General features: G+C 44.4%; 1 protein-coding gene across 1 annotated transcript in view; it reads right to left on the bottom strand.

Moving 5' to 3' along the window:
* Positions 1-26,225, bottom strand: part of LOC147701319 (putative methyltransferase DDB_G0268948) — a 339,388-nt gene that overhangs the window by 306,001 nt on the left and 7,162 nt on the right. Inside the window, exon 2 of the mRNA XM_086928627.1 lies at positions 17,353-17,413. Coding sequence (XP_086784753.1) covers positions 17,353-17,379 — 27 coding nt within the window. The 5' untranslated portion in view covers positions 17,380-17,413. The remainder of the gene's footprint in view (positions 1-17,352; positions 17,414-26,225) is intronic.

Raw genomic sequence — 26,225 nt, 5'->3', positions numbered from 1 at the left:
AAAATTCTTATTATTTATTTACACAGTTATTTCCCCTGACGAAGATGCAAATGCATCGAAATGCATTGGGAACCAACACAAGCACGGATGAAAAATGTTTTCCTATGTGTTAATCTGACACTCGTCGGGAATATTTGAATTGTATTGGCAATGACAACTAATTGCAAAACAGTTTGAAATATGTGTGTTTCAGAGTAATTACGTATTTTCAGAAACTTAAGTAAAGAATAATTTGTGAAGCTATTTCAGTTGTGGTTTCGTTCATATAAACGATATTGAAAGAAAAGCATTGAAGTACATATGTATATACTATGTCTGATTATTTTTGAATGTAAGCTATACAACGTATCACACCCTTTTCTCATCCAGAATGGATTTCTATGATCCCAGGACCTCCGTAATCAAACTTAAAAAAAATCCTTCTGTGAGGGCCGACTGTTTGCCACCATGCTGTAAAGTGCTCTACCTGAAAGTGTGTTGTTCACGCTATATAAAACTAAAAAAATAAAAATAAAATAAATTGAGGTGTGTTCTGAGGTTTGGAGAGTGAGTGATGTGCTACATTGACTGACCTGGCTTTCTGAGATAAATCTGTGAAGGAACGACCTGAGAGGGAGTGCCAAAACTACATAGTCCATTTGTGACAAGAGTTCTATCATTATACACCTGACAACTCAATACACCAGAGCCCATAATGGGATTGTTTTGGGTGTTTTAATACATGTACATCTTTGTCCTTGGCAATCCTTGAGTTTTAGGACTACTTGTTAGATATCAGCGATATTTTGAGGTGCTTGGTGGAAGTGAACGCACATTTCGCTACATACTAGACTAAATAATGTTACAATCTTGCATATGAGCCTGCCATATTGTACTCCACGATGACAAGTGTGTTAACAGGAATGCTAACAGGAGTGCTCGCTAAAAGGAGACAAACAACTCCATCTAAGTTTATTCAGAACTGTATACATCACTCCCTTTTCTCCCAATGCCTAGTGCTTGAACCACATCTGGATTTTTGCCATAATAGCAAGCCAAGATACCCTTGTGTTCATTTTGGTCTGGAGGGGCGTTAGGCAAGAAATATTTTGGTTACAACTGTGGACGTATAGCAGATTGATCCTCCAACCTCCCCTTCCATGTGAGGTGACTCCTCCTCATCCCACCCTCATATGATTGAGCTTATCCACTGCAATGCAAGTCACGAGGGGGCCCAGCATGTTTAAATCTGGTATGCGGGTTCTAGGAGATTTTACACCCCCCACAGTCACAAAATGGCCAATAGAGAGGGTATTATAAAGAAGATAGAATCCAAAGCGAACCCTAAGTGAATTAAGCAATCTCCCCCAATACCAGAATCACCAGTAAAAGGGAGCCCTGAATTCTCCTTTACCTTAAAGGCAATTATACCATACTCGGTACATGACACTGCGCAGAGTACTATGACCAACACAAATCTGCTTCAAATATAGATAGCTGGGATGAACAAGGGTATTCAGGATCTGAAAATCATATTATCAAATGTGGAGACAATATTATCTACCTTTGAAGACTTTACAAATGCCCAAGCACAACAAATACAATGCCTCAAATGTTCCTTACCTACATTGAAGAGAGAATTTATAGACTAGGAAGATCGCAACCGGAGGAATAACCTTTGTATATTTGAATTACCGGAGGATATCAACAAAATCAACTAGCTCTGAAGCCAATTTCCTAATTGCATGGTTTCCTGAAGTCCTCACATTTTCCTCTTCCACAGAATTCAAGATCAAAAGACCCCAGAGGGTACCAACCTTTAGACACAGAAACATGTCCACTCCAAGACCTCTCATAATGAATGATTAGGTGGCAAAAGCATCAAGACATAATCTCGCAAGATTATGCAAGGGACACTGTCAAACATCCTAAAGGCCTTCTGGGTCTTTGACAAAGGCTGACTGACATTTAGATCACCTTTTCCTCTGCTAGGATAGTTTCCATCCACTCCTGAACTCTGGAGCAGTGTCTTTAAGCCTCTGTCCATGATGGTTTAAAACCTTGGAAATATGCTGACCCATTAAATACTTTTGACCACAGTCAGGGGTAGGGTGTCCCCTCTATTACCAAACAGAGTCATTAAGGTAGTTATTATGCATTGGCTTGCAAGTTTAGTCTAATAAGCCTACCTGTTCCAGGCTTTTCCCCATGTCAGAACATGGTGTGGGTTCGCTCCAATACACTCATAATAGTCATATGGTGTATAAAGCATTCAATGAATTAATCAGGGGGTTGTAACGAGCGCTGCTCTGGATCAGTCCAAGAGCCAGGTCTTGAGGTCCTTTCTAATGTGTGCAGGGTCGAGGAGCATCTGATGCTCACAAGGAGCCTGTTAAAGGTCCTGGCTGTGATGTAAGAGAAGGCACTTCCGCCGGTTCTGTTTCTGCGGATGCAGAGGACCTCTGCCAGGACGAGGTCAGCATAGCGGAGGTTCCTCCTGGGTATGTGTAAGGATACGCTCTCATTGAGGTATTTGAGTCCGATGTTGTTGAGGGATTTATAGGCGTGGGTGAGGAGTTTGAAGGTGGCCCTCTTCTTGATGGGGAGCCAGTGGAGGCCTCCTAGGTGTTGGGTCATATGGTTTCCCAAGGACAAGTCTGGCTGTGGCGTTCTGGATCGTTTGGAGTTTGTGTTGAAGATTCCTGTTGATTATAGCATAGAGGGCGTTGCTGTAGTCCAGTCTGCTGGTTATGAGTGGGTGGGTGATGTTTCTTCTGCAGTCGAGGGGGATTCATTTGAGGGTCCTGCGGAGGATGCAAAGGCAGTTAAAACTAGTGGAAGCGACGGCGTTTGATCTGGCAGTTCATGGAGAGAGAGGAGTCAAGAATGATGCCAAGGTTCTGCGCGTGGTCTGTAAAGGTGGGTGGGTTCCGGAGGGCAGAGGGCCACCAGGTGTTGTCCCAGGTGGAGGTTCAGGGTCCAAGGATGACCTCGGTCTTCTCTGAGTTCAACTTCAAGCAGCAGTCTTCCATCAAGGTGAAACGTACTTCATTTTTTCGTGGAAGCAGAGTCTGGTGTCTTCGTGATTCTTTGTGAGTGGGAGGATGAGCTGGATTTTATTGGCGTAGGATACGATACTGAGCCTATGCAGTCTGACGATGGTGGCGAGAGGGGTCTTGTAGATATTGAAGAGCGTGGGGCTGAGTGACGATCCCTGAGGTACTCTGCAGTTGATTTCCATGCCTTTAGAGAGGTAGGAAGGAGGTCAAATCCTCTGGGTTCTGCTGTAGAGGGCAGATCTTTGTATCCCCGCTTCATGGAGTCTGGCTGCAAGCGTGCAATGTGAGACGGTGTTGAAGGCTGCAGAGAGGTCTAGAAGGATGAGGGCTGCAGAGTGTCTCTGATCTAGTAGCATGCAGGTGTCATCAGTGGCGGCGAGTAGGACGGTCTTGGTGCTGTGGTTGCTGTGGCATCTAGACTGAGAGGCGTCTAGGATGGAGTTCTCCTCGAAAAAGGCAGTATGCTGGGCATTCACAAGTCTCTCAGTGACTTTGGCCGCGAAGGGGAAGAGAGAGATGGGCCAGTAGTCAGCCGTTGGCTTCTTGAGGAGGGGTTTCACCTCCATCCGTTTCCAGTCATCTGGACAGATGCCGGATCTGATGGAGGTGTTAATTGTCCGTCCAAGTTTGGATGCGATGGCAGTGGCGGCCCTGTGGAAGATGTGCTATGGGCAGGGGTCCGTTGGGGTTCCTGAGTGAGTTTTCTTCATGATACTAGTCTAGAAGAAGGGGCTTTAAGTGACCAGTGATTTCCTAAGCGCTCTGCTATAGTGTACGCAATAGTTTAAAAGAGAAGATGTCACTATATGGTGCAACTAGGTGAGGGGTTTAGCCCTGTAACCCCCACAATGGAAGGTGGGAAACAACCCAAACAATACAAATTTTGAGCATAAACCTAGGCACACAAAAATTGCATATAACAGTATTTTAGTGTAGACATATATAGTACACTGTGCAAGCCAACAGATAAAGAGATGATTTCTTGGTGGATTTCAAAATTGTTCAATCTTTAATTTTCGACAAAAAACTAGCCGCATTTGGAACAATCTTTCCACGACTTCCTCAGGGCTGAATTCAAGAGTAATAGATCAATGGATTGTCACTCAGCCGGTGATAATTCCGACCCGGCCGAGCCCAAGACAATTGGTCAGCTTCAATAATAAACAAGGGAATCGGAGAATCCATGTCAAGTTGTGTAACACGCTCGTATGCGCTTCACTATTAGTAAAAACCCAATGGTATCGATGGGGTGAACCTGAAAAGACCTGTGGTAGAGTCGTGAACAGAGTATGGTAGTTGGTCTCGGCGGGCGCCATATGGGAGAATGGAGCAAGAGGAACTTGTAACTCCTTGTGCATCGGTAATCTTGTAATATGCAAACCTCAGTATCTCACCCACGGGCCACTGTGTTCCTGGTACCACTGAGGCTCGCATACTACAAGATTACTGACGCACCAGGAACACAGTGGCCTGTGGGTGAGACAGGGTTCCTGGCATTGGTCGCTGTCGTGTCACGGACAGGCGCAGGCGCAGACATTGGTGCGCCTTCAGCATGCCAGCGGCTCAACCGTGTAGCAGTCACCATATGTAGAGGAGGGTGGATGGAGCAGAAGTTGGGAGACCAGAGCAGGCTGAGTCGTGGGCAGGGCCGCAAGAAGCAGCGGGAACAGTACAGTGAGGGAAGAAAAACAAGCTACACACAGTACAGTGATGGTAAAGCAACAGTAATGCTGTCAGCAAAGGAAATGGCGAGAAATCACAGTAGGGAATAAACAATAAGTGGAAACAAAGGGAAATACCGGATGACTCCCAAGCGAGCCTGAGGCACAGGTTCGGGCTTCTGGCTCGAACCCTGCTCGGGAGAAGGGCTCAGTGCTAGCACGGTCGGCAGTGAGGCGGAGCTCAAGGGGAGAGTGCTGGCCTTGGCCCTGAGGTCAAGGTTTCACCTTCATATATGTCATCAGGATTATTGTCATATGTCCTAGCCTTCCTCCTTCTTACCCTTCTTAGCCACTAATTGTCACCCATAGATGTCTTTTTGCCAGATCTCAGGAATTTACCTATCCTGGTATTTACACTCTGTTACACCTAGAACCGTAAGTAGCTTTCAGATATGGATACACACTATGATGACCCCATAAAGCTTTTAATTGTCTATACTTATCTGCACAACTCGTAACGTCTGTACATGGAGAGGATGTTTCGGTAGGATACCTTACTGTTCGGTGGTCATAAGTTGTCAATTTTGCTGTTGCAGTGGGCTTGTACTGGATTTAATGTTGCTCTGTTTTCTATGCAGGCCGAGTGGTGAATATATGTTACCCAAACAAATATACATAGTGTTGTGAATATTGGCTGAACTTTGCACATCCCCCCCCGTACTTACCCGGATCTTTGTCTGTCCCCATTCCCTCACGGCTGTTGGTGCCGCTTGAACGGAGGGACGCGACTCCTCCCCCTCATTGCCAGTAAAAGCTCCAGTGTTATCGGCCGCGTTGGTGTAAGCAGCGCGAGCTAGGCGCTGGTGGTGAGAGGTGTTTGCTATCAGGCTAAAGACTGGTTGAATTAAGAACCGCTGCATTTTAAGAATTAAAAAAATTACCTATGACATATTTGAGAAACTTTGATCAATTCATTTGTGTGTGTGAATATTGGCTGAACTTTGCACATCCCCCCCTGTCCTTACCCGGATCTTTGTCGGTCCCGTTCCGTGACGGTTGTTGGTGCCACTTGAACGGAGGGACGCGACTCCTCCCCCTCTTTCACCTACTTCCGGGCACCCTCCCCAAAAGGGAGATGGGCACGCGGCCGCACAGTGGACGCGCGCCAGTGGCGCGCCCAAGGCGCACGAAAGCCAAGCCCGTCTGCGCCCGTCCGCTACCAGAAGGTGGCCAGTGTCAGGAACGCTGCCATTGTGGAGAGGGACAGTGAGCAGATCTCCTGGTCAAGGGAGGATCTACTCGCTTTTAATATAGAACAGCCTTGCAAGGCAGGCAGGGTGGATTTAGCAAACGCTAACCTACCACAGGTATGTTTACATTGCGGCAAGGTTTTCTGCAAGAACATTTCAACTTGCATACAAAAGTCTGCTGCGGGCCCCCCTATTTGTGACTTCAGAGCAGGCCTTCTGAACTGTAGGTCACTGGTTAGGCATGCAGAAGACATCTGGCTGCTGCTGGAGGATTCGGAGTGGGACACCATGTTTCTGACAGAAACTTCGCTGAATGACAACAACATGACCGCCATTGCCTTAACTGTTCTTCAAGGTTGTAATATGTGCTTTTCTAAACGGGAAAGTGACAGAAGGGGTGGGGGGGTTGGCTCTTATTTTTAAAGAGAGGTACACGCTCACATCCTATGTGCCGACCACGATCACAGGGCTGGAAGGGATGCATTTTTGCTTGGAAATTAATCCTCAACAGTTACTGGCCGGGTTAGTTATTGATAGACCCCCTGATTGTATTGAGGCTAGTTCAGCTGAACTTATGGATGTTATTGTCAAAAGCTCCCTTCTTCATCTGCATTTCATGGTAGTGGGGGACTTCAATGTTCATGCTGACAGAGCTAACTGCCCCTTGGCGGAGCAGCTAATTTCTACTCTGAGTGCGGCCAACTTAAATATGGTTATTGCTGGGCCCACGCAAAGAGCGTGCCATACGCTCGATCTGATATTTTCCAACATCAGGGACATGACATTTGACATGACAGTTGAGACGCTGCTGCCGCTGCTATGGTCGGATCACGCCCTGCTGTTACATTATTGGGTGCGGGGCAGGATGCCCGAAGACGCTCTTTTTTGCATAGGCAATTGAAAAACCTTCAACCTGATTCTATTGGTCCGGCCCTGGCACTGAATCCTCTTGCACTGACTTCAGACCCTAACGCTGATGCAAAGGCTATGAATCAATGGATAGGCGATATGGTGGAGACCATTGCCCCAGCTAAACGTGCAATGTCACGTAGGGAATCCCCCTCGGCCCCCTGGTTTTCAACGGAGCTGAGGGCAGAAAAGTCTGCCTGTAAGAGGTTGAAGCGAACGTGGAGGGTAAACTATTGCGAAGCTGAAAAGGTTTGCTATAGGACAGCCATCCGCAAGCTTCAAAAATCAATAAAAAAGGCAAAAAAACTTTTCATGGGCACCTCCATCCAAAAAGCTGAACATTCCAGTGAAGAAGTTTTTAAAATAGTGCAGTCCTTTTTTAAACCCAGAAGTATTGATACAGAGGTTGTCCCTTCTGAGTCTCTCTGTGAAAATATTTCGGATTTCTTTGATGATAAAATCAAGAAAGTGTATGGTACTTTCTCCCGGTCTAGTCCTACTGTAATGGCGGATGCGGCGAAAGTTAGCGTAACTCGCGTGACCCTAAACCAATTCCACCCGATCTCGCTTTCAGAGGCTCTACAGGAAATAAAGAGATGTAAACTTTAAAGCAGGGTCGCCAGATGACCCTTGTCCACCGAATCTGTGGAGCATGATGGTGGATTAAATCGGGCCCAATCTTTGGCATATTTGGAATATGTCCATTTCCGTGGGGGTGTTCCCTGAATGTTGGAAACACGCTACACTCCTTACTCTGAAGAAAAAAAAACAACAGGGAGCCTGTGGATTTCAGCAATCCATGCCCAATCTCTTTATTGGCTGCACCAGGCAAAATGATGGAAAAACTGATTCAGCGTCAACTAAACAGGTTCACGGAGGATAATAAGATCCTGCACGAAACCCAATCAGGTTTTAGGTCTGGCTTTAGTACCGAGACCGCCCTGATAGAGGTGGCAGAGTCAGTCAGGTGGTCTCTAGATTCAGGGGCATGTGCTATGTTGGTGCTCCTGGATCTATCGGCCGCTTTTGATACGGTCGACCACGGCAGACTCTTACAGCGGCTGGAGGTGATTGGCCTTCAGGATAAAGCACTTCGGTGGCTACACTCTTATCTGTCTAACAGATCACAGAGGGTGGCACTGGGTTATTTTTCCTCCAAACCTAAGCAACTGGGCTGTGGGGTCCCACAAGGATCGGCACTCAGCCTGCTGCTTTTTAATATCTATCTAGTCCCACTTTTTACTCTGATTGCAAACTGGGGAGTCACTGCAATTTCATATGCCGACGACACCCAGCTTGTCTTCCCGTACTCAGAGGTGTCAGAGGCAGAGTTCGCTAAATTCAAGGGGTGCCTTCGTGATGTAGCCAGCTGGATGAATACGAATAAATTTAAATTGAACGCGGGCAAAACGGAGGTGAGATTTTTTCGGAGTTATGGTAGCTTTCTGAGATGGGTCCGGTGCCTCTCCCCAGCACAAAGGTAAAAAATTTGGGGGTGAAATGGGATGACAGTCTGTCTTTCTTTCCCCACATCCAGCAGGTCGTAGGAGGGTGTTTAAGCAAATTGAGGAATCTGCAAAAGTTTCTTCTGCTTCTACCAGAGGGATGCCGTAAAATGGTAATCCATGCTACGGTCACCTCAAGGCTGAATTATGCGAATGGTCTCTACCTGGGCCTTCCTAAATACCTGATCCAACGGCTGCAAACTGTGTAAAATGAGGCTGATAAAACATATCTCATATAAACAGCATGTCTCTCCGCATTTGCGCACGCTGCAATGGCTCCCAGTGGCAAGCAGAATAAAATTCAAGGCTCTAACCTTGGCCTTCAGAGCTCTACATGGGACCTGCCCAATTATTTAAAAGCTCAACTTCCTAGGTACTCTCAGGCGAGACTCCTACGCTCCAACTCCTTGCTTCAGCTACGCGTTTTGCGAGTTAGAAGGGTGCATTTGGGAGGCATAACCTTCTCGGCCAGCACAGCTAAGCTGTGGAATACTCTGCCGCCTGGTATACAGTTGGCAACATCAGAAACGGGTTTCAGGAAGCTACTGAAGACCTGGCTTTTCACCCATAAGGTTTGACCTATCAACACCATTTACCACTATACTCTGCTGCTCACATAGCGTCGGGACGCCTCCGGTTGAGGTAGCTGCATGCGCTTTACAAAATTCAGTATTATTATTATTATTATAGTGTTGGACTTGACCCTTTTGGCAGGTTCACCCCGGAACTTTTTGCATTCTCCTAGTGTTTTTCTGTAACCTGGTGTTGGTGGTTGTAGGCCTCTGGGCACTTTAGCACTGTGGTCCAGTGTAAAGTGCATGCACTCTCTGTGTACAATATTGAGATTGGCCTGCCCTCCCACAGGAATACATTGGGGATTCCCTGATCAGTGTGCGTTAGTGGGAATTCATGGTATGGGAGGACCAGCGTGGTCAAGTCTAGTATGTATGAAATTGTGAGAATAAATGCTGGCCAATGGTGGGAGCAGATTTATTATGACTAGGGGAGAAATGCCACTTTTAGAAGTTGCCATTTCTGTGTGCTATGTGTCTACCTGCCTGAGGTGAATTGCATGTCTTGCTTGTGATTGACAGGGGCTGGAAGGTGTGTGTGGCTCCAGGAGTGGCAGGTTGAGTCAGCACTGGGCTGAATAGGATCTCTGTGCTGGGAGTATTGGGAAGAGTAATCCCCTGACTCTGATTAGAAGTGTGCCTGCCCTATAAAATGCTGGCTACTGCCCGTGTGGTGTGTCTGATCACCAAGCCCCCACCTGACAAAGGGGAAGAGGGGCTGGTAAAACAAAATGCTCCAAATCCACCCTGAACAAGTTGCATCTGGTTCCCAAGTGCCCTGCACTACAGACAAAGGATTATGTGGCATACATATAGTGGCTGTGACCCCATGAAAAGGTTCAGTTCTGTACTCTGGTGCTGGTCCTGATCCTACTGGGATGTGCGGCTGCTGGGGCCCAGGAGGAACCCCCATGAGGGCTTGCCTCCCTGGGCCAGCTTTGCCGAGGGACCTTTTGCTGCTTTTTATCCTCTAAGGACTTCTGTATAGCCCTCGCACCCTGGAAGCACTTTATTCCACTTATGCCAAGGAAAAGAAGCGCAAGGGCTGGGCAGCGGTGAGCTGCTCGTCCTTATGGAGGGAATCCCAGCTTGAGGGATTCCCCTGTGATGCCTAAAAAACCGGGAGCCCACCCCCCATTTGGCCTGCTTAGAGGGAGCCTACCTTGCTTTATGGAACGAGATTGGCGGGTGCCCACCCAGCTTGCGATTTTAAAGCAGCGGCTGCCCAACTCGCATAATAGTGCCTGTTAGTGGGATCCCACCCCGCATGGGTCTGTTTAAACGGAAGCCTAACCCCTATTGCAGCCACCGAGGAAATGTGCCTCCGGCCGCCGCAGAGCAACCCGGAAGTCAGGCGAGCAGACTGACTCTGGGCGGAGTAGCGACGAGAAAGAGGAAGGGCCAGACGGTGCCTGGCAGACTCCATAGCAAAGTCCCTGATTCCAGGAGGGGGCCCGGTTAAGGGGACAGGCGACCGAGTGAATGTCTGTGGCCAGGCGGGACTCCCATTAGCTAGGAGAGCCCTGCGACTCTCAAGAGGGAAGTCCCGACCCAGGAAAGGGAACAACTGGAGACCGGAGACTGGAGGAGAGAGACAGGATACTTACCCCCAGTCGAGAGAGCCCGGTTAGTGGAGATGGCTGGGGGGGAGGCGGAATGGAGGCACAAGTGCCTGTGCCTATCTTCTGAGCAGCCCGCCTGGCAGCGGGTTGCTCAAATCTTGGGGCACATTTGTTTAAAGCGACCCAGTAGGGCCCGAGGGCACAGAGGTGCCTGGGCCCCTTAACTTTGGTTATCTTAGCTGCCCTGCTTACAGAGTGCAGCTGCAATGAGGGGGTAATTTAATTTAGAGAAGCCCGGTGGGTCTGGAGAGGCACAAAGATGCCAGGGCCCCTTCATGTAGTTTATTCCTAGCTGCACCCCACCAACCCAGGCAGCTGAAACACTTTTGCGCCTTTGTTCCAAGGGCACTGTGAGTGACCAGGCTTACAATTCTTCACAGCTGCACGGCAGTTAGCATCAGCTTCTACGTTTAGGCCAACAATTCTTTTAGGGGCTTGGGGAATGAGAATAGGAGTGAGGTACACTCCTCTGCCCTAGCGCAATTGCGCACTGCAAATTCTGCTGCATTGGCAGCCGCCCTGACTTTGTTGGACATAGGGCATTTGAGCCCCTGAGAAGGCCAGTTGGCCAAGGGGACTGTTTGGTTAATAGGGCCCCAGGCTCTAATGTGATTTATGTGGTGCTAGGAAATGTGATTCATACACTATGATTTACGCACTAAGGGCCCCATTAGGATGGCGGGCGGATTGCCCCCGCCAGGCTGGCAGTAGCCACCGCCAGCCTGGCGGGGGAAATCCGCCCACCATCCTTGCGGCCGGGGCGGAAAACGAGTAACATGCAGGCGGTGTCTGTCAGACACCGCCCGCATTATTACAATGGGCATTTTACAAAGGCATGCGGTGTTCACTCTGGGGGCCCCCTGTGGGCCCCCAGAGTGAAGGCCAAAGGGGGGTGGCACACGGGGGGGTACCTGTGGTACCCCCCTGCATTTACATAATCAAAGGGGTAGGCACCGCGCGGTGCCTGCCGCTTTGATTATGTAAATGCTGCACAGCATTTTTAGTATTGTGGCGGGCGGAGCACAGAGCTCCGCCCGCCACAATACTAAAAATACAGGATGTGCCCGCCACAGTGGCGGGCACATCCTAATGCTGCGTGCGGGACCCCCGCCCTTAGGGCGGGTGGTCCCGATTTCCGATAGGATGGCGGGCGGGCAAAGCCCGCCCGCCATCCTAATGTGGCCCCATGTTTTATCCCTCTAACTGTGGTTTATGTGTGAGGTTCTTTTCATGCTGTGGTTTATGCTAGTGAGATTATTCTCTACTGTGAGTTATTTTCCTAGATTGAGTTAGGTTTAGCAGGTTATTCCCTAATCTAAGAGTTCTGTTTATGTGCTACTGCATAATATACTTATGCTGGTGAGGGTATTGTCTAATGCGTTGGCGCAGAATGTAATTCACGCCTAAATGTGATACTGTGCACGATATGGTGTATGTTACAGGATGATGCTGAGTCCTGTGCTTGCCAGTGATTACTGATTGTACGTTTATGATATGTCCTACATGTACTACGTTCACTTTGTGGTAGTTTTGGCAGTGTTCCAATTGGCACTGTCAGGTGTATATAATCCCTTGTAGATAATAACTAATGCCAGGTGGCACAATGTATATTATGTGGTACACAGACATAATATCGAAATTTAAATATCGATATACAAATATATCGAAATTTAAATATCGATGTAACATAATATCGAAGGTAAGTAATATTGACACTATTTAATATCAATATCAGTAATATCGAAGTTAAATATATCGATGTGTAGTAATATCGATGTAAATATTTTCGATGTTAGTAATATCGATTTTCTAATAATTGTTTTGTATATTATAATGTATATATTATATTTTTAAGTATTTATTTATGTAATTTAATTAAATTTAGCATTTTAGTTCAGTAGCGGGTTGTGGGTTTATAGGGGAATAGGGTGGGAAGTAATTTAATTATGTTAAAATAAGTATTAAATAGTAGGAATGATTAATTAATTTTATTTAATTGGTAATTAATTTTAATTATTTGGTATTATTTTTAATTAATAGATTAATTGATAAATGTGTTATATAGCGGGTTGTGGGTTAATAGGGGAATAGGGTGGGAAGTAATTTAATTATATTAAAATAATTATTAATTAGTAGGAATAAATAATTAAATTTAATTAATTGGTAATTAATTTTAATTAATTTGTAATTAATTTTAATTATTTGGTATTAATTTTTAATTAATAGATTAATTGATAAATATGTTATGTAGCGGGTTGTGGGTTTATAGGGGAGTAGTGTGGGAAGTAATGTAATTATGTTAAAATAAGTAATATTTAGTAGGAATGAATAATTAAATTTAATTAATTGGTAATTCATTTTAATTAATTGTTAATAATTTGTAATTAATAGATTAATTGATAAATATGTTATGTAGGGGGTTGTGGATTTATAGGGGAATAGGATGGGAAGTAGTTTAATTATGTTAAATTAAGTATTAATTTGTAGGAACTATTAAATAGTTTTAATTAATTGGTAATTATTTTTAATTAATTGGTAATTATTTATGTAATATTTTATATTTTGATTAATTAATGTTATTTTTTATTTATAAGTATGTTATTTAAACTCCGACGCTATCCAACACTTTCCCTACTGTTGCACTCTCTGGAGTGGGAATAGTAATTTTTACCCCTACGCTATCCAACACTCTCCCTACTGTTGCACTCTCTGGAGTGGGAATAGTAAATTTTACCCCTACGCTATCCAACACTTTCCCTACTGTTGCACTCTCTGGAGTGGGAATAGTAATTTTTACCCCTACGCTATCCAACACTTTCCCTACTGTTGCACTCTCTGGAGTGGGAATAGTAATTTTTACCCCTACGCTATCCAACACTTTCCCTACTGTTGCACTCTCTGGAGTAGGAATAGTCATTTTTACCCCTACGCTATCCAACACTTTCCCTACTGTTGCACTCTCTGGAGTGGGAATAGTAATTTTTACCCCTACACTATCCAACACTTTCCCTACTGTTGCACTCTCTGGAGTGGGAATAGTAAATTTTACCCCTACGCTATCCAACACTTTCCCTACTGTTGCACTCTCTGGAGTGGGAATAGTAATTTTAACCCCTACGCTATCCAACACTTTCCCTACTGTTGCCCTCTATGGAGTAGGAATAGTACGTTTTTAGCCCTACGCTATCCAACACTTTCCCTACTGTTGCACTCTCTGGAGTGGGAATAGTAATTTTTACCCCTACGCTATCCAACACTTTCCCTACTGTTGCACTCTCTGGAGTGGGAATAGTAAATTTTACCCCTACGCTATCCAACACTTTCCCTACTGTTCCACTCTCTGGAGTGGGAATAGTAATTTTAACCCCTACGCTATCCAACACTTTCCCTACTGTTGCACTCTCTGGAGTGGGAATAGAAAATTTTACCCCTACGCTATCCAACACTTTCCCTACTGTTGCACTCTCTGGAGTGGGAATAGTCATTTTTACCCCTAGGCTATCCAACACTTTCCCTACTGTTGCACTCTCTGGAGTTGGAATAGTAATTTTTACCCCTACGCTATCCACCACTTTCCCTACTGTTGCACTCTCTGGAGTGGGAATAGTAATTTTTACCCCTACGCTATCCAACACTTTCCCTACTGTTGCACTCTCTGGAGTGGGAATAGTATTTTTAACCCCTACGCTATCCAACACTTTCCCTACTGTTGCGCTCTCTGGAGTTGAATAGTAATTTGTACTCATACGCTATCTATGTTTATCATTTTATTATTATTACTTTTATGTTGTTATTAATTGTTATTTATAAAATTAAATTATGTTTATACAATTATTTATATATATTTAATGTATGTATTTTTTTAATGTTATGTTATTAATTGTAATTTATAATACTATTGTATGTATATACATTTATATATATAATATATTTTTATATATTTATAAGTTATTAAAATAATTAATTTAGACTTATTATTCATGAAAAATATACGGTGTATTATATATTTATTAATACTTTTTTTACATTATTTGTTAATATTTTATAAAATATTAAATGTTTAAACATGTTTATTACATTAATAATTATTATTTTGTTAATATAATATTTTTATTTAATTAAAATATAACGATATTGTACAAAAAACTATATTTTTTACATTCGATATTTTTTTTCCGATATTTTGGTACTTACCTTTTTAAAGATAGCATCCCGATATTTTGTCCCTCGATATTAGTGTTGCGATATTTTGGTGTATCGATATTATGTTTGTCGATAATTAGTCAGACATTCATATTATGTGATTACTATTTTAATGTGTTATGAGAATACAAAGGCTATTTTTGATATAACCTTGTGTGGCGTTCCTTTTGTGGTGTGCCTGTTATGTTGTTGCTGTGTGCATGCACAAATGCTTTACACAATGCCTCCGGGATATGCCTGAGGGCTTGTTGCAAGCTACCAAGGGGGTGAGCAGGGGTTATCTTTGGCGTGTAACTCCCTTGCCCTGACTAGAGTTGTAGTCTCTACCTGGCTTTGGCGCAAGCCTTAGTCAACCAGAGATCCCATTTCTAACATACAGGTTTCAATGTAGGTGTCTTCTACTTCCAATTACAAGACCTTGTTGTTCTTTAATAGAAAGGCAATACCAAAACAGTGTTACATTCCCCCTATCAACACACAGTGTTTTTTGCCACTCATGCTTATCATATCTGGCTGGCCAGCGTGCACTGCTGGTTATTGCGGCTTTTTCGTGCTCTACTCTACTCTACCCCCCATGCATTTGTCTCTTACAGATTTTTCCAGGTGGGTAGAGACCTTAGCAGAGATAGAGCTAACCCATAAACTGCATGGTCTCACAAGGTTTTCTGTTGTTCCCCCTACTCTTTCCTATTCCCCAGTCTAAGTGGAATTATCTTACTACAAGAGCTCCACATCCTGATCTACACAACCTCTGATACGGCCTCTACTTCATGGCTCCATCATCTTAATAGCCTTTTAGCAATACAGCACGCTTACCGATGTCATCCTTAAATATAATCTCCCTAAATGCCACGGACCTAGATCACCCCATAAAGAGATCCAAAATCGTTGATTATTGCCAAGATTTAGCGGGTGATATAGTACTCATCCAAGAAACAAAGGTGGTCTTTAAAGATGCCCTATTGATGAGGAAACGTATGGTTTTTTACATTACTTGCTCCAAAGCTCATGGCAGAAAGAAAAGGGTGCTTACCCTTTTATCCAGAAAGTCTGGCTTAACAGTTATTGCATCAGAACATGATTCCAATGGAACATTGCTTCTCTCTGGGTTAAACAACATCAAACACAATTTATATGTGATGAACGTATATGCTTCCAACATTAACAACCCAGTAGTCTGGCTCTCTCTCAGCAAAAAATTAAATGATGTTCTACAAGAGTCGAAAATAGTTTTAAGATGGTGACTTTGACCTGCCAATGAATCCAACTTTGGAGAGTAACTCCGCCTTCAATTTCAGAAACGCCAGGACCCCCAAGCTATGATCAACTTAAGCTCAAGCCACTGTCTCCTAGTTGCATAGAGATTACATAATCCAAAAGGAATGATGTTATCTTCTTCTCTCATCTCCACTCAAGCGTTCCTCACATTCATTATCTCTTGTTAGACAACTCACTCCTCAAATTTATTCCTGATCCAAAGATTCACCTCATTCTTGTCTCGGACCATGATGCCATTTCAGTATCTATTCTAATCCATTCAAATGGAGGGGAACATTGAATGTGGCAGTTACATTCAGACATTTAGATAATGAAACAGACCTTGAAGAGTTAAGTAAAGAAATTGAGCACTAACATTTCAGTGTGTCCTGAGAAGCTAAATCATTTAGCTTATGGCAAAAAAGAACTGTGCCATCAAATAATCCTTACAATTCCTAGGTGTTGAAGTACAAAGTAAGGAGAAAGCTTTCAGACACTCTAGCAACAAGTACCGAATGAAGGAAATTAAGCCACTAAAGTACACATATAGTTCCATTGTTAGCAAAATAACTTATCTTTTTGTTCATTCCCAAAGGTCAAAACATTTTCTTTTCCATTACAGAGCGGGTAAAGAACCTGTCAACACACTCAAGTTCAACAATATAAGCAACCAAATCACACACATGAAGGCTCAGGATGGCACTCAAAAAGTTAAAACCCGGGAGGTGTTTAAAGAATTCTATGAGAAGCTTTGCCCCCACATAATACACAGCATTGCAGTGTCAGCAAAATGCTCCTCTAACTAAACAAGGAAGTGATACTGCTAACATAATAAACCTCATCCATGCTGCCATGTCAAAGCCCAAGTCAGTCCGCCATTGTTTTTTTCTATTATGATAGCTATGTTGTTGAGTGGATCAAAATAAAAGACATCATTTCACATAAGGAACTTAACCATCATACAGAATATTGAAGGTAGTTGATATTATGCCTATGAAATGGAAGTATATTCAAGGCCAGTTCAGAAAACAGTATCCTGCACAGGCACACAATGAAATGTGTGTCGAAGGTCAATGCACAGTGTTCAAGTAAATATGTAAATTTAAGGTGATGGTGTTCTCGCTCAAGTCAAATGTGACCACATGACACTACATACACATATGCCTTATGTAAACAATCTCATTACCACTCAGTAGGGTATTTCTAGAACGTTGTTTCCTAGACATTAACACCATTATATAACTTGTGTTTTTTTCTGACTAATATTGTAATGAAATCAAACTTTTAGATTTCAGATTTTTAACCAAAATATACTCATGCATTTTCTTATCTCACTTTTAAGGCCTTGTGTTGTAGTCCCATCCAGCACTTGTTACATCTACTATTACTCCTAGCACTGCAAAGAAAACCACAATGGAATGTTAGAGCACACAGATGGTGGAGATGAGTAGGTACAATGTCATTAGTCATTCAGGTAAGTGTGGGAAAAGCTGATTTTTAATTCTACAGCTTATCATTAATACTTTAACAACAACCACATGCTGCTTTACATATTCGTATACATGGTAAATCATTTTTTGGCAATTATTGTTTTCTATTCATGTTCATTTCTCTAATGTGTAAGCTATTTTCTCTCAATAGCTTCAGCATCAGGAAATACCATTTCAGCACTAGCTACAAAGACACTGGTTCAGCAGCTGACATCAAGAATGCTATCCAGAAAGGAAATCTCAATGACTGGAGCTGGTGAGTTGACATCGAAAATATGTAATAAGTCTACGCAACAATCGACCTTTATCTACATTTATTTATTTTAGTACTGAATATACTAACAATATTTAATGTAATTTTTTATTCAAGTAGTTTGTAGACATGAACTCTATTTAACATTTGTTATAGATTTCTTTATTCAAGTAGTTTTTAGAAATTGGTCACTGGAAGGTATTTCAACTTCCTTCATCTTCTTTCTCGTACAAGGGCAATTGTGACAGATGATCATGCGGAACCACCTACAAGTGTAGGATGATAGCCAATCCGAGGAAAAACCACAATCATTCTTAAAAAAGCATTTCCCAGTGGACAACACTACCCAAGAACAAGGGAGGGAGCAGAAGCTGGCCAAGTACAGGAGGAAGGGAATGAGGAAGAGGCACTGTTCTACTACACAGTAACCATGTTTGTGTACATTTAGTTCCCAGTCACTACGTAATCAACCAGAGGTGATTGTTCTGACTATCTAGGATTCACTTCTATACAGCCCTCATGGTATAAGTACCTCTGTAGAGTACCCCACACTCCTCCAGTCTTCTCTCAATCAACCCACCCTACAATCCCCTTTCAAATGTCATATGGCCTCACATGTGATTGTCTCCACATGGTGTTATCTATAACTCTATAAATATCAATTTATCTAAAGTGAAGGCTACTCTGAGGTGGGATATTTGTGGGATGGTGCAACTCACTGTCAAATTAGACCACTTAAAAATGTCTCCCTCGGATGTTTGACAAGCAGACCCATGCCTAGCATAACATTGTGGAATATTACCTAGGCATGGCAAAGATCCACTGTGTATATCAAGGCAGCTCAAGAAAAGAGAGTGCACAGCTCAATGCCCTGATTATGATGATGTTAAAGGGACTTCCAAACAAATTCAATGGCAAGCCACAAGAACAATGTTGGATATTGAGTTACTGATTTAGAGGGATGGATACCTACTCAAGCAGAAACCACAATCTCCCTCTAAAGCTAAAGCAAACTCCCAATCAATCCATGTTTAACCCTCTGGTAGCAAACACCTCAAAATGTAATGAAGTAAAAACATAGCAAGAAAAATCCCAAACCAATTTAAATATCTAGGAAATATGTAATGCACTATTTGAAAAAAAATAACAAAAATCCAATCAGTAGAACCAGAGTTATGCAATTCTACGATTTAAGTGAAAATACCATTAAAAAACTGAAAGCACCACTAGCTGCTTTCTGGTCATGTGAGACAGTGTAAAAGTCACAAGTTCAGGCCTACCACGATGGAACTGTAAGTCGTATACATAGACCAGGGTAGATCTACTGAAAGAGTTGCCTTCACATTCCAGCACAAAGAGTCCCATGTGCGGGAAAAGGGACTGCAACAATAGGATAGACTGCCATGAATGGACCTCAATGTTGTGTGAATAGTGGGCCAGGCGTTCCAGATGACAGTCTCTGTATTGTGAAGGTATTGACAGGCATTCTGGACTGTCTTTGTTGGAACTCTGTGTTGGTGGTCACTGCGAGCTGTTGATGATGTAGTGTGAAGTTCAGATATTGTACTGGCGGGTGTTGATGATGTTTGCTGTGGCACAACGATTTGGGTTTGCCGAAACTTCACATTTGCGAGTGGTGTGGGACAAGATCTTGGTGCTGGCTGGCCCATTTATGAAGAGTCCAAAAACTTCAGGGGAGCTCAACTGAGGCAACATCAAGGGCTTCATTTATGAGAATTTGAAGTAGGGCAGCACAGCAACATAGGGCAGTGCAGCAAATCAGCTTGCTGTGCTAGCCTAATTCAATGAGAAAGAGCAGGAATGCACCATATTTATCTAATAAGGTGCATTCCTGTTGTTTCCCCTAGCACTGGTACCATTTTGGCAGGATTGAGCCCATGCAGGCAACCTTGCACCTCACTGCAAGGGTGCCTGTGTTGTCAGCAGGATTGTTTTTGTGCACAAAGGTCACCCATCCTGCACAAAAGCAATCATGAGAGGCATTTTCCTCTTTCTGTGTGTGCTGCAAAATGCAGCAGGCATAGATACTTCACAATGCAGCGCACACACAAAGAGGAATAAACAAGGAGAAATACAATTATTTCTTCCAGTTATGCCTCACCTCGGGAGACAAAAGTAAAGTCACTTTCCCAGGTTTACAGGATTTTGTCAAAGCATCAAAATCCAAGGGTGTTGCATGTAAACCCCTTTCACGAAGCTTATGAAACACTTCCTGAATGCATGATAAAGCAACAAAGCAATTTGCACTACCTTGCCTTGCCCTATATTTATGATTATTTGCGCCCTTGGAGCCTCATAAAAAGTGATGCTCCAGTGGCACAAAGAACTCATAAATATCCTGCCATCTGTCCAAGACCTGAGGGACACCAATTGGCAAACACTTGGCTGAGGTAAGCAGGACTCAAGCAGGTATTGTTGCAGGACCAGGACGACTCTGGAACTAGTTATGTCCCTGTAGCTCAGAACAGGGGTTCAGCTGACTGACCCTTGGAGTCACTTCAGATAGTATAAAGGGTGCAGATCCCTCTTCCTTCTCAGAAAACAAATCAGCAGGCATCAGAGCAGCAGAATAGCAGGGCACCAGAGTGACAGTCGTGGCACCAAAGCAGCTCCACAGTCCTTCTTCTGTAGCATCCATAGGTCTTGGAGTGTACTGAAGAGTGGGGTGTAAGGTCAATTATTTATACCTGCTGCTGGCTTTGAAGTAGGAGAAGGTTCTAGAGAATTCAATGTGAAGCCCTTTGTGTTCCTTGTCTCCCATGTCCTGGTTGCAAGCCAATTACAATGCAGTGGTGTGATGTTGTTTGTGTGAAGGCTGGGCACAGCTTATCAAGTTTATAAGTGTACTGTGCCCAGCTTGTCCCCCTCCTGACAGTTAATTGTAGAGCCTATTGCGTGGCTGTCTAGGAGGATAGAAGAAAGTTCTACTGCCAACTACACTCAGTCATGTGACCCAGAAACAGGCTGCAGGCACCAAATGGTTAGGACATGAACATGACAACTTTCTAAAAGTGTAAGTTTCAAAATTGTAATTTAGAATCTGACTTTATAAAATAAAGAGGATTTTTAATAGCATTTTTCTAGACACCAAACATGATATTCCTATCTGCCCCCAATTGAAAGATAGCACTTACTAAATGTGCTCCTTAGGGTGAGGTAGGCCACTCTGAAGTGAAAAAGAATGTACACATGTTTTAACTACTAGGACATGTAAAACTTAGAAGTACATGTCCAGCTTTTCTAATACACAGTACGCTGCCTTCTGTTAAATGTAGTGTCTGCAATAGGGGGGACTTATATCCTTTAGGAAAAGGTGGTTGGGAGCTGTCAAGACGTTTGTCTTGTCTGATCAAAATGGCAGTTTAAAAACTTCACACACAGGCTGCATGCTTGAAAAGCTAATCAAGTGGGTGGCACAATAAGTTTCATAGGCCCACCAGCAGCATTTAATTTACATGCCCTGCGGTACTACGATACGAGGGTTGTCTATATAAATTAAATGAGCCAATATTGCCATGTTTAGATGAGCGAACAAAAGCACTTTAGCACTGGTTAGCAGTAGTAAAATGCACGGAGCACTAAGGCCAACAAAAATGGGTAAAAAACACAAAGGGGTAAAGGCAAAGGTTTGGGGATAACTCTGCAAAGAAAGCCAAATACAACAACCCAAAAAAACAATGACCTGTTACAATGTTGGTAGGCAGGGTTGGACCATCACAAACATGACGGATATCGGCTTCACTAAATTACAAATCCCATATGCAATATGGCAAATGGAATATCTTTTACATCTGTGACAAAGTATCCCATCTTCCAAGATTTAAATCAGACCCTAACCCTTTCAATTTCCCTTCAGCGTATGCAGGACACACCATTCATAAACCCTGTTGCAGCATGTTTCCATGTGTGCTGCACAACGCAGCACACATGGAAACAGCAAAAGTGAGGAGAATATAAACATTTCTCCTTGTTGCGTCATGATTTGCATGTATATATGGGGCAGTGTTAAAATCAATCAGTGTTGCGGTGGAACACCCACCACAACACCCATTGCCCTCCCCTTTCAGGCTAAGTATAGCATGAAAAGGGGCCTAATGCATATTAAGTGACATTCCTATGCTGATCAGAGATTGTAAATATGCCCACCAGTGTAACAGCTCTTTAGTCAGTGCCGCTATATGATTGGTGGTGTCCCTAGGGCTACTGGGCTTATGTTGTGTCCTAGTGCCACTATCTTAATGTCAACACCCCTGTGTCAGGTTTTGCAGTGAAACCTCCCTGTGACATAGTCATACCATTAGTTCTTGTACCCCATATAAGCGTTCAGAGTCTATCTGCCCTGCTCATATTGCTGCTCTTGTTTCATGGTTTCCTATGTCAATGGTCAATTGTTAATGGCAGTAAAATATGACATCACCCATTTCCTTGTGCCCAGTGTCAGTGGCTCCTAGTTAGTATTACCTTATTTACTGTACACATGCCAATGTCCCATGCCATTGTTGGTTCTCTTGTATCACTGTGATTGCCTCAGTGTTAGTGTTAGTGTCCCAAAGGATATCTTTATTTACCTATAAAGCAATTATACGGCTTAAAAACACAAATGTTTTATTAACATTTGCGCCCCTGGGTGCAAAAGGCATGGCCCCCTGCTATTTGAGCTCCTAGGGCACGTTGATATTGCTGAAGGGATTCAGAAACTTCTACCAGACCACCCCAGGTATCTTCCTTTCAAATGCAGGTCTATTGCCTCCTGCACAGTGAAAGGTGGAATGGCAGTTTTAAACAGCTGGTTTGTCTTTCACTAATGAATTGTTCCCAGCGGGATGCAAGTTTGCATTACACTGAGAAATGCAAGCCATTATGATACACGTGCAGTGACCCGGTTTGCACCGTGCACACCCTCTTAAGGGTGCGCCCTGGGTTAGTGGAGGGCCGGGCCTCATTTTTGCAATACAGATCCACATGATCTAAATCTTGTCACAGAGTGATTATTATTTTTTTGCACAATCAGTTGCTGGAAGGGAGTGGTGACACGTCAGACATCCATTTAACTAATGCCTACATCACAGTCACTCATACAGTATCACAATGAATCTCCATTTAATGACTAATGATGTATATTTCAATGCATTGACATTTTCGTGGATCATTTGAAAATTGGAGGAAATCTGTGAATTATTTTTAAAAGTTCAGATTTCTATTTTGTTTCTGCATTTTGAATGTATTTAGTGGTTAAGGTAGAGCTAACAGACGTGAACTTTACCAAAGAATTACTGGTATGGCTTGCCCTGCATGTGCTTTTGGGGGCATGGGGCAAGCTTAAAGAAATGACTGCCAGTAATCTCAGGCCAACATAACAGTCACCCGCCCTGAATCATCTGGCTGGGGTTGAGCTCAGCTGTTTTTTCTTGTTGGGGAAATAAGAACGGTTGCTGGAATCTGACCAAACAACCGACACTGAATATCACCAGTGATAAGCAGAAAAACTAAGGGGCATATTCACAAAGAGCTATCGCGAAATTAACTGCACTTTATCGCAGCTAAAGTCATGATAAATTTACCGGACCATTCACAAGCAGGTGCTAACAGCCCACAGCACCAGTTTTCCCGCAATAGCAGTCACAACAATCATTTACACAGAGGACCCCCACAACTATTGCTAATGAGATTCAGAGTAGCCATTTCCATGTAAGAAGCCGCGACAACGACCAGCAAGATAGGCGATAAGAACACAAAACACTTAATAAGGCCCGTTAGCAGCAGGAAATTTACACCTGCTCTGACCTGGTGTAAAGTCGGATGGCAGCCTGCTCAACAAAAGGGAGCCCAGCCCAGAGCATCATCGAAAGGGCAACAGAGGCCAGGGAGCCACTCATCATGCAGCTCAGACACCAAAGAGGGCCACAACACTCACCCTGCACACCCCCCCTTGACCACCACAGAGGCAGCTCAGATAAAGACAGCAGCCCGACAGGAAATGCACCTGCCTCACAGGCCCAACATCTGACAACCATCCTACGCATCGTAGCCATCATTGGCTAACAGGCCGATGGCACCGACACTGCGGACAACCGACATCCCACCCCACACCAAGCTGCGGCCTGTACTACTCCTGGCACACCCCAACCGACATGCGCCAAAGTCGGCGGAGTCCCACAGCCAGCCACAACAAAGTCCCCCACACCCCTGGACATCACCATGACCTTGGCACCCCAGGCCCCATACGTCCAACACAATGCGCAGGACCTGCTGGAGACCAAGCAAGGACCTTACGCCATAGCCGGATGCACACACGTGTTGGGGCCATCCACTGCACACATGTCCCACCTGTCCCTCCTGGTGACACAGCACACAATCAGCGCAACAGGAAGCACACGTCACACATCAATGTGCAGGCAGCATCAGAACACCGTGGGACCTTCACCAATGTCGCCTCCCAATACACAGCCAGTGTGAAGTGTGCATGACATAAGGCCAAGATGGCCACGATGAGGGAGCATTGACCAGGAGCTCCCGTCGACAGGATCACGAAAAAGTGGAAATCCTCGCAACCAACGGGCAATAAGAGGAATATAATAAATGGAAACATACCTGCCAAAGATACGAGTAGCCTGAAGGAGGTGTGTGCACGCCCGGAAAACTGCCCGATGATTTGCACCTCGTCTCCCCCCTACACGGAGGAACGACCAGCGAGTTACACCGCCGGCGAAAGAAGGCAGCCCAAGCGCCCCTCGCATCCACCACCCTACGGGAGAAGAAATGGCCGAGCTGAGAATTCACCGCACTCCGGGAAAGAAGCCGCGGTCTCTGCGCAACCAGAACCTCCGGTCCCCTGCATACACCAACGCCGCGTAAAAGCCAACACCAAAGGTGAGCCACCGACCTGCTTGCCACTGCGCTCCCGCTCCCGCATTATCCGATGAGAGGCAATCGGACTCAAGCCCGACTACAGGGATCTTCCCAATGAGGCAAGTCAAAGTCCACAGGAGCGGCGATTCCCGGTGCCTGACCCTAAAATGGCGATCGCTTAGGACAGTTAAACTTCACGCCCAGTTACTGTCGCGATCTGAATCCAAAACCGGTCCTGCCTCTACATACCCCATAATTGATGAATCATTCAAGGCATCTGAAGCTACCCTAAAACCCTACCAGACTCCGAAGCACATCTAAGGATACCATTACATCATCGATGCAGCCTGATCCCAAAATGGCGGCCACTCGGGGAAAACCACACAGACTACATATCTGCCCATGTGCCTAAACAACTCGAATGAACCCCAGAAGTCACCTGACCAGTGAAGCTAAGAAAGCCAAAGAATAACTAAAACCTGAAGGGCAACCACCACACTTCAGCACAAGTTGTACAATCCTAAAGCCTGACTCCAAAATGGCGCCCGGTCGGGACAAATCACCCCGGAGCTCTCGCCTGCAACAAAACAGACCATAACAATCCATGCCAATTAAGCACTGGCAGAAACTCATAAAAAATTAACTGCTGGGCAAAACCAGCACTTGGCAAGGAAAAGCACCTATGGACTTAGCTCCTCAACCCATGAACGATAATAAGACTATGCTGAATGCCCTTAACCTATCCTCCGACACAGTTGGCTCCAACACTCCTTATCCTCTAGCCCCCCTGCGGTCCATAATGCACTCACAGAACAGTATCAAGGGACCGCAGGTCGGACTGATTCTCCCCCAAATCAACTTAGCACATGGCTTAAAACCCAATGGCAGAAACTCCTTCTCCATCTTGTACCCCCCCAACCTCTCGCACAAAGCAAAAATACATTTTAAAGAAAGGCTGCTAAGACAACATCAAGAATACCTAATTGCAGACCTATACCACTGCGCCACAAAAGGATTGCGGAAAATGGATCTCATTTTCCACACCCATAATCCTAGGGGGTGGAACTCCATCCTCAGATCCCACCTCCACATATATAAAATGACCACCACCACTGTAAGCTGCAAACTAACGTTACTAATCCCCAACCACCGCACTCGCTGTGAAAACTCCTTTGTGACCATATACAGCAATGGCACGATCCTGATCCAAGGCAACAACGACAACCCAGAGGCCTTTGACCCACTCTTCCTAACACTACGCTTTGCCCTCACCCATCCATCTCAGACTAACACAAAAGACCCCCCAGCGTCAAACCACACACATGATGAAAACCTCCCAACCCTTTCACCCACTCAACCCCCCGTGGGTACAGCCAACCTACCATCCCCTAGCTCCATCATATACCTCAACGCCGTCCTGAGCCCGCAATATTCATCCCGCTTATGCTCACCCATCTCTAGGCTCTCACCAGACAATACACCTCAACCCCTCTCCAGTACAAGAGTCTCCCCTTACCCCCACCCAGCAACCAAAGAAACCAACCCACTGTTAACTGTCCCAAATGCCCTGACCACTCTAAACCCAGTAATCCCAC

The sequence above is a fragment of the Lissotriton vulgaris genome, chromosome 7, assembly GCF_964263255.1.
Source record: "Lissotriton vulgaris chromosome 7, aLisVul1.2, whole genome shotgun sequence".
Classification (NCBI taxonomy): Eukaryota; Metazoa; Chordata; class Amphibia; order Caudata; family Salamandridae; genus Lissotriton; species Lissotriton vulgaris.
This window is presented reverse-complemented; position numbering and strand designations above follow the sequence as displayed.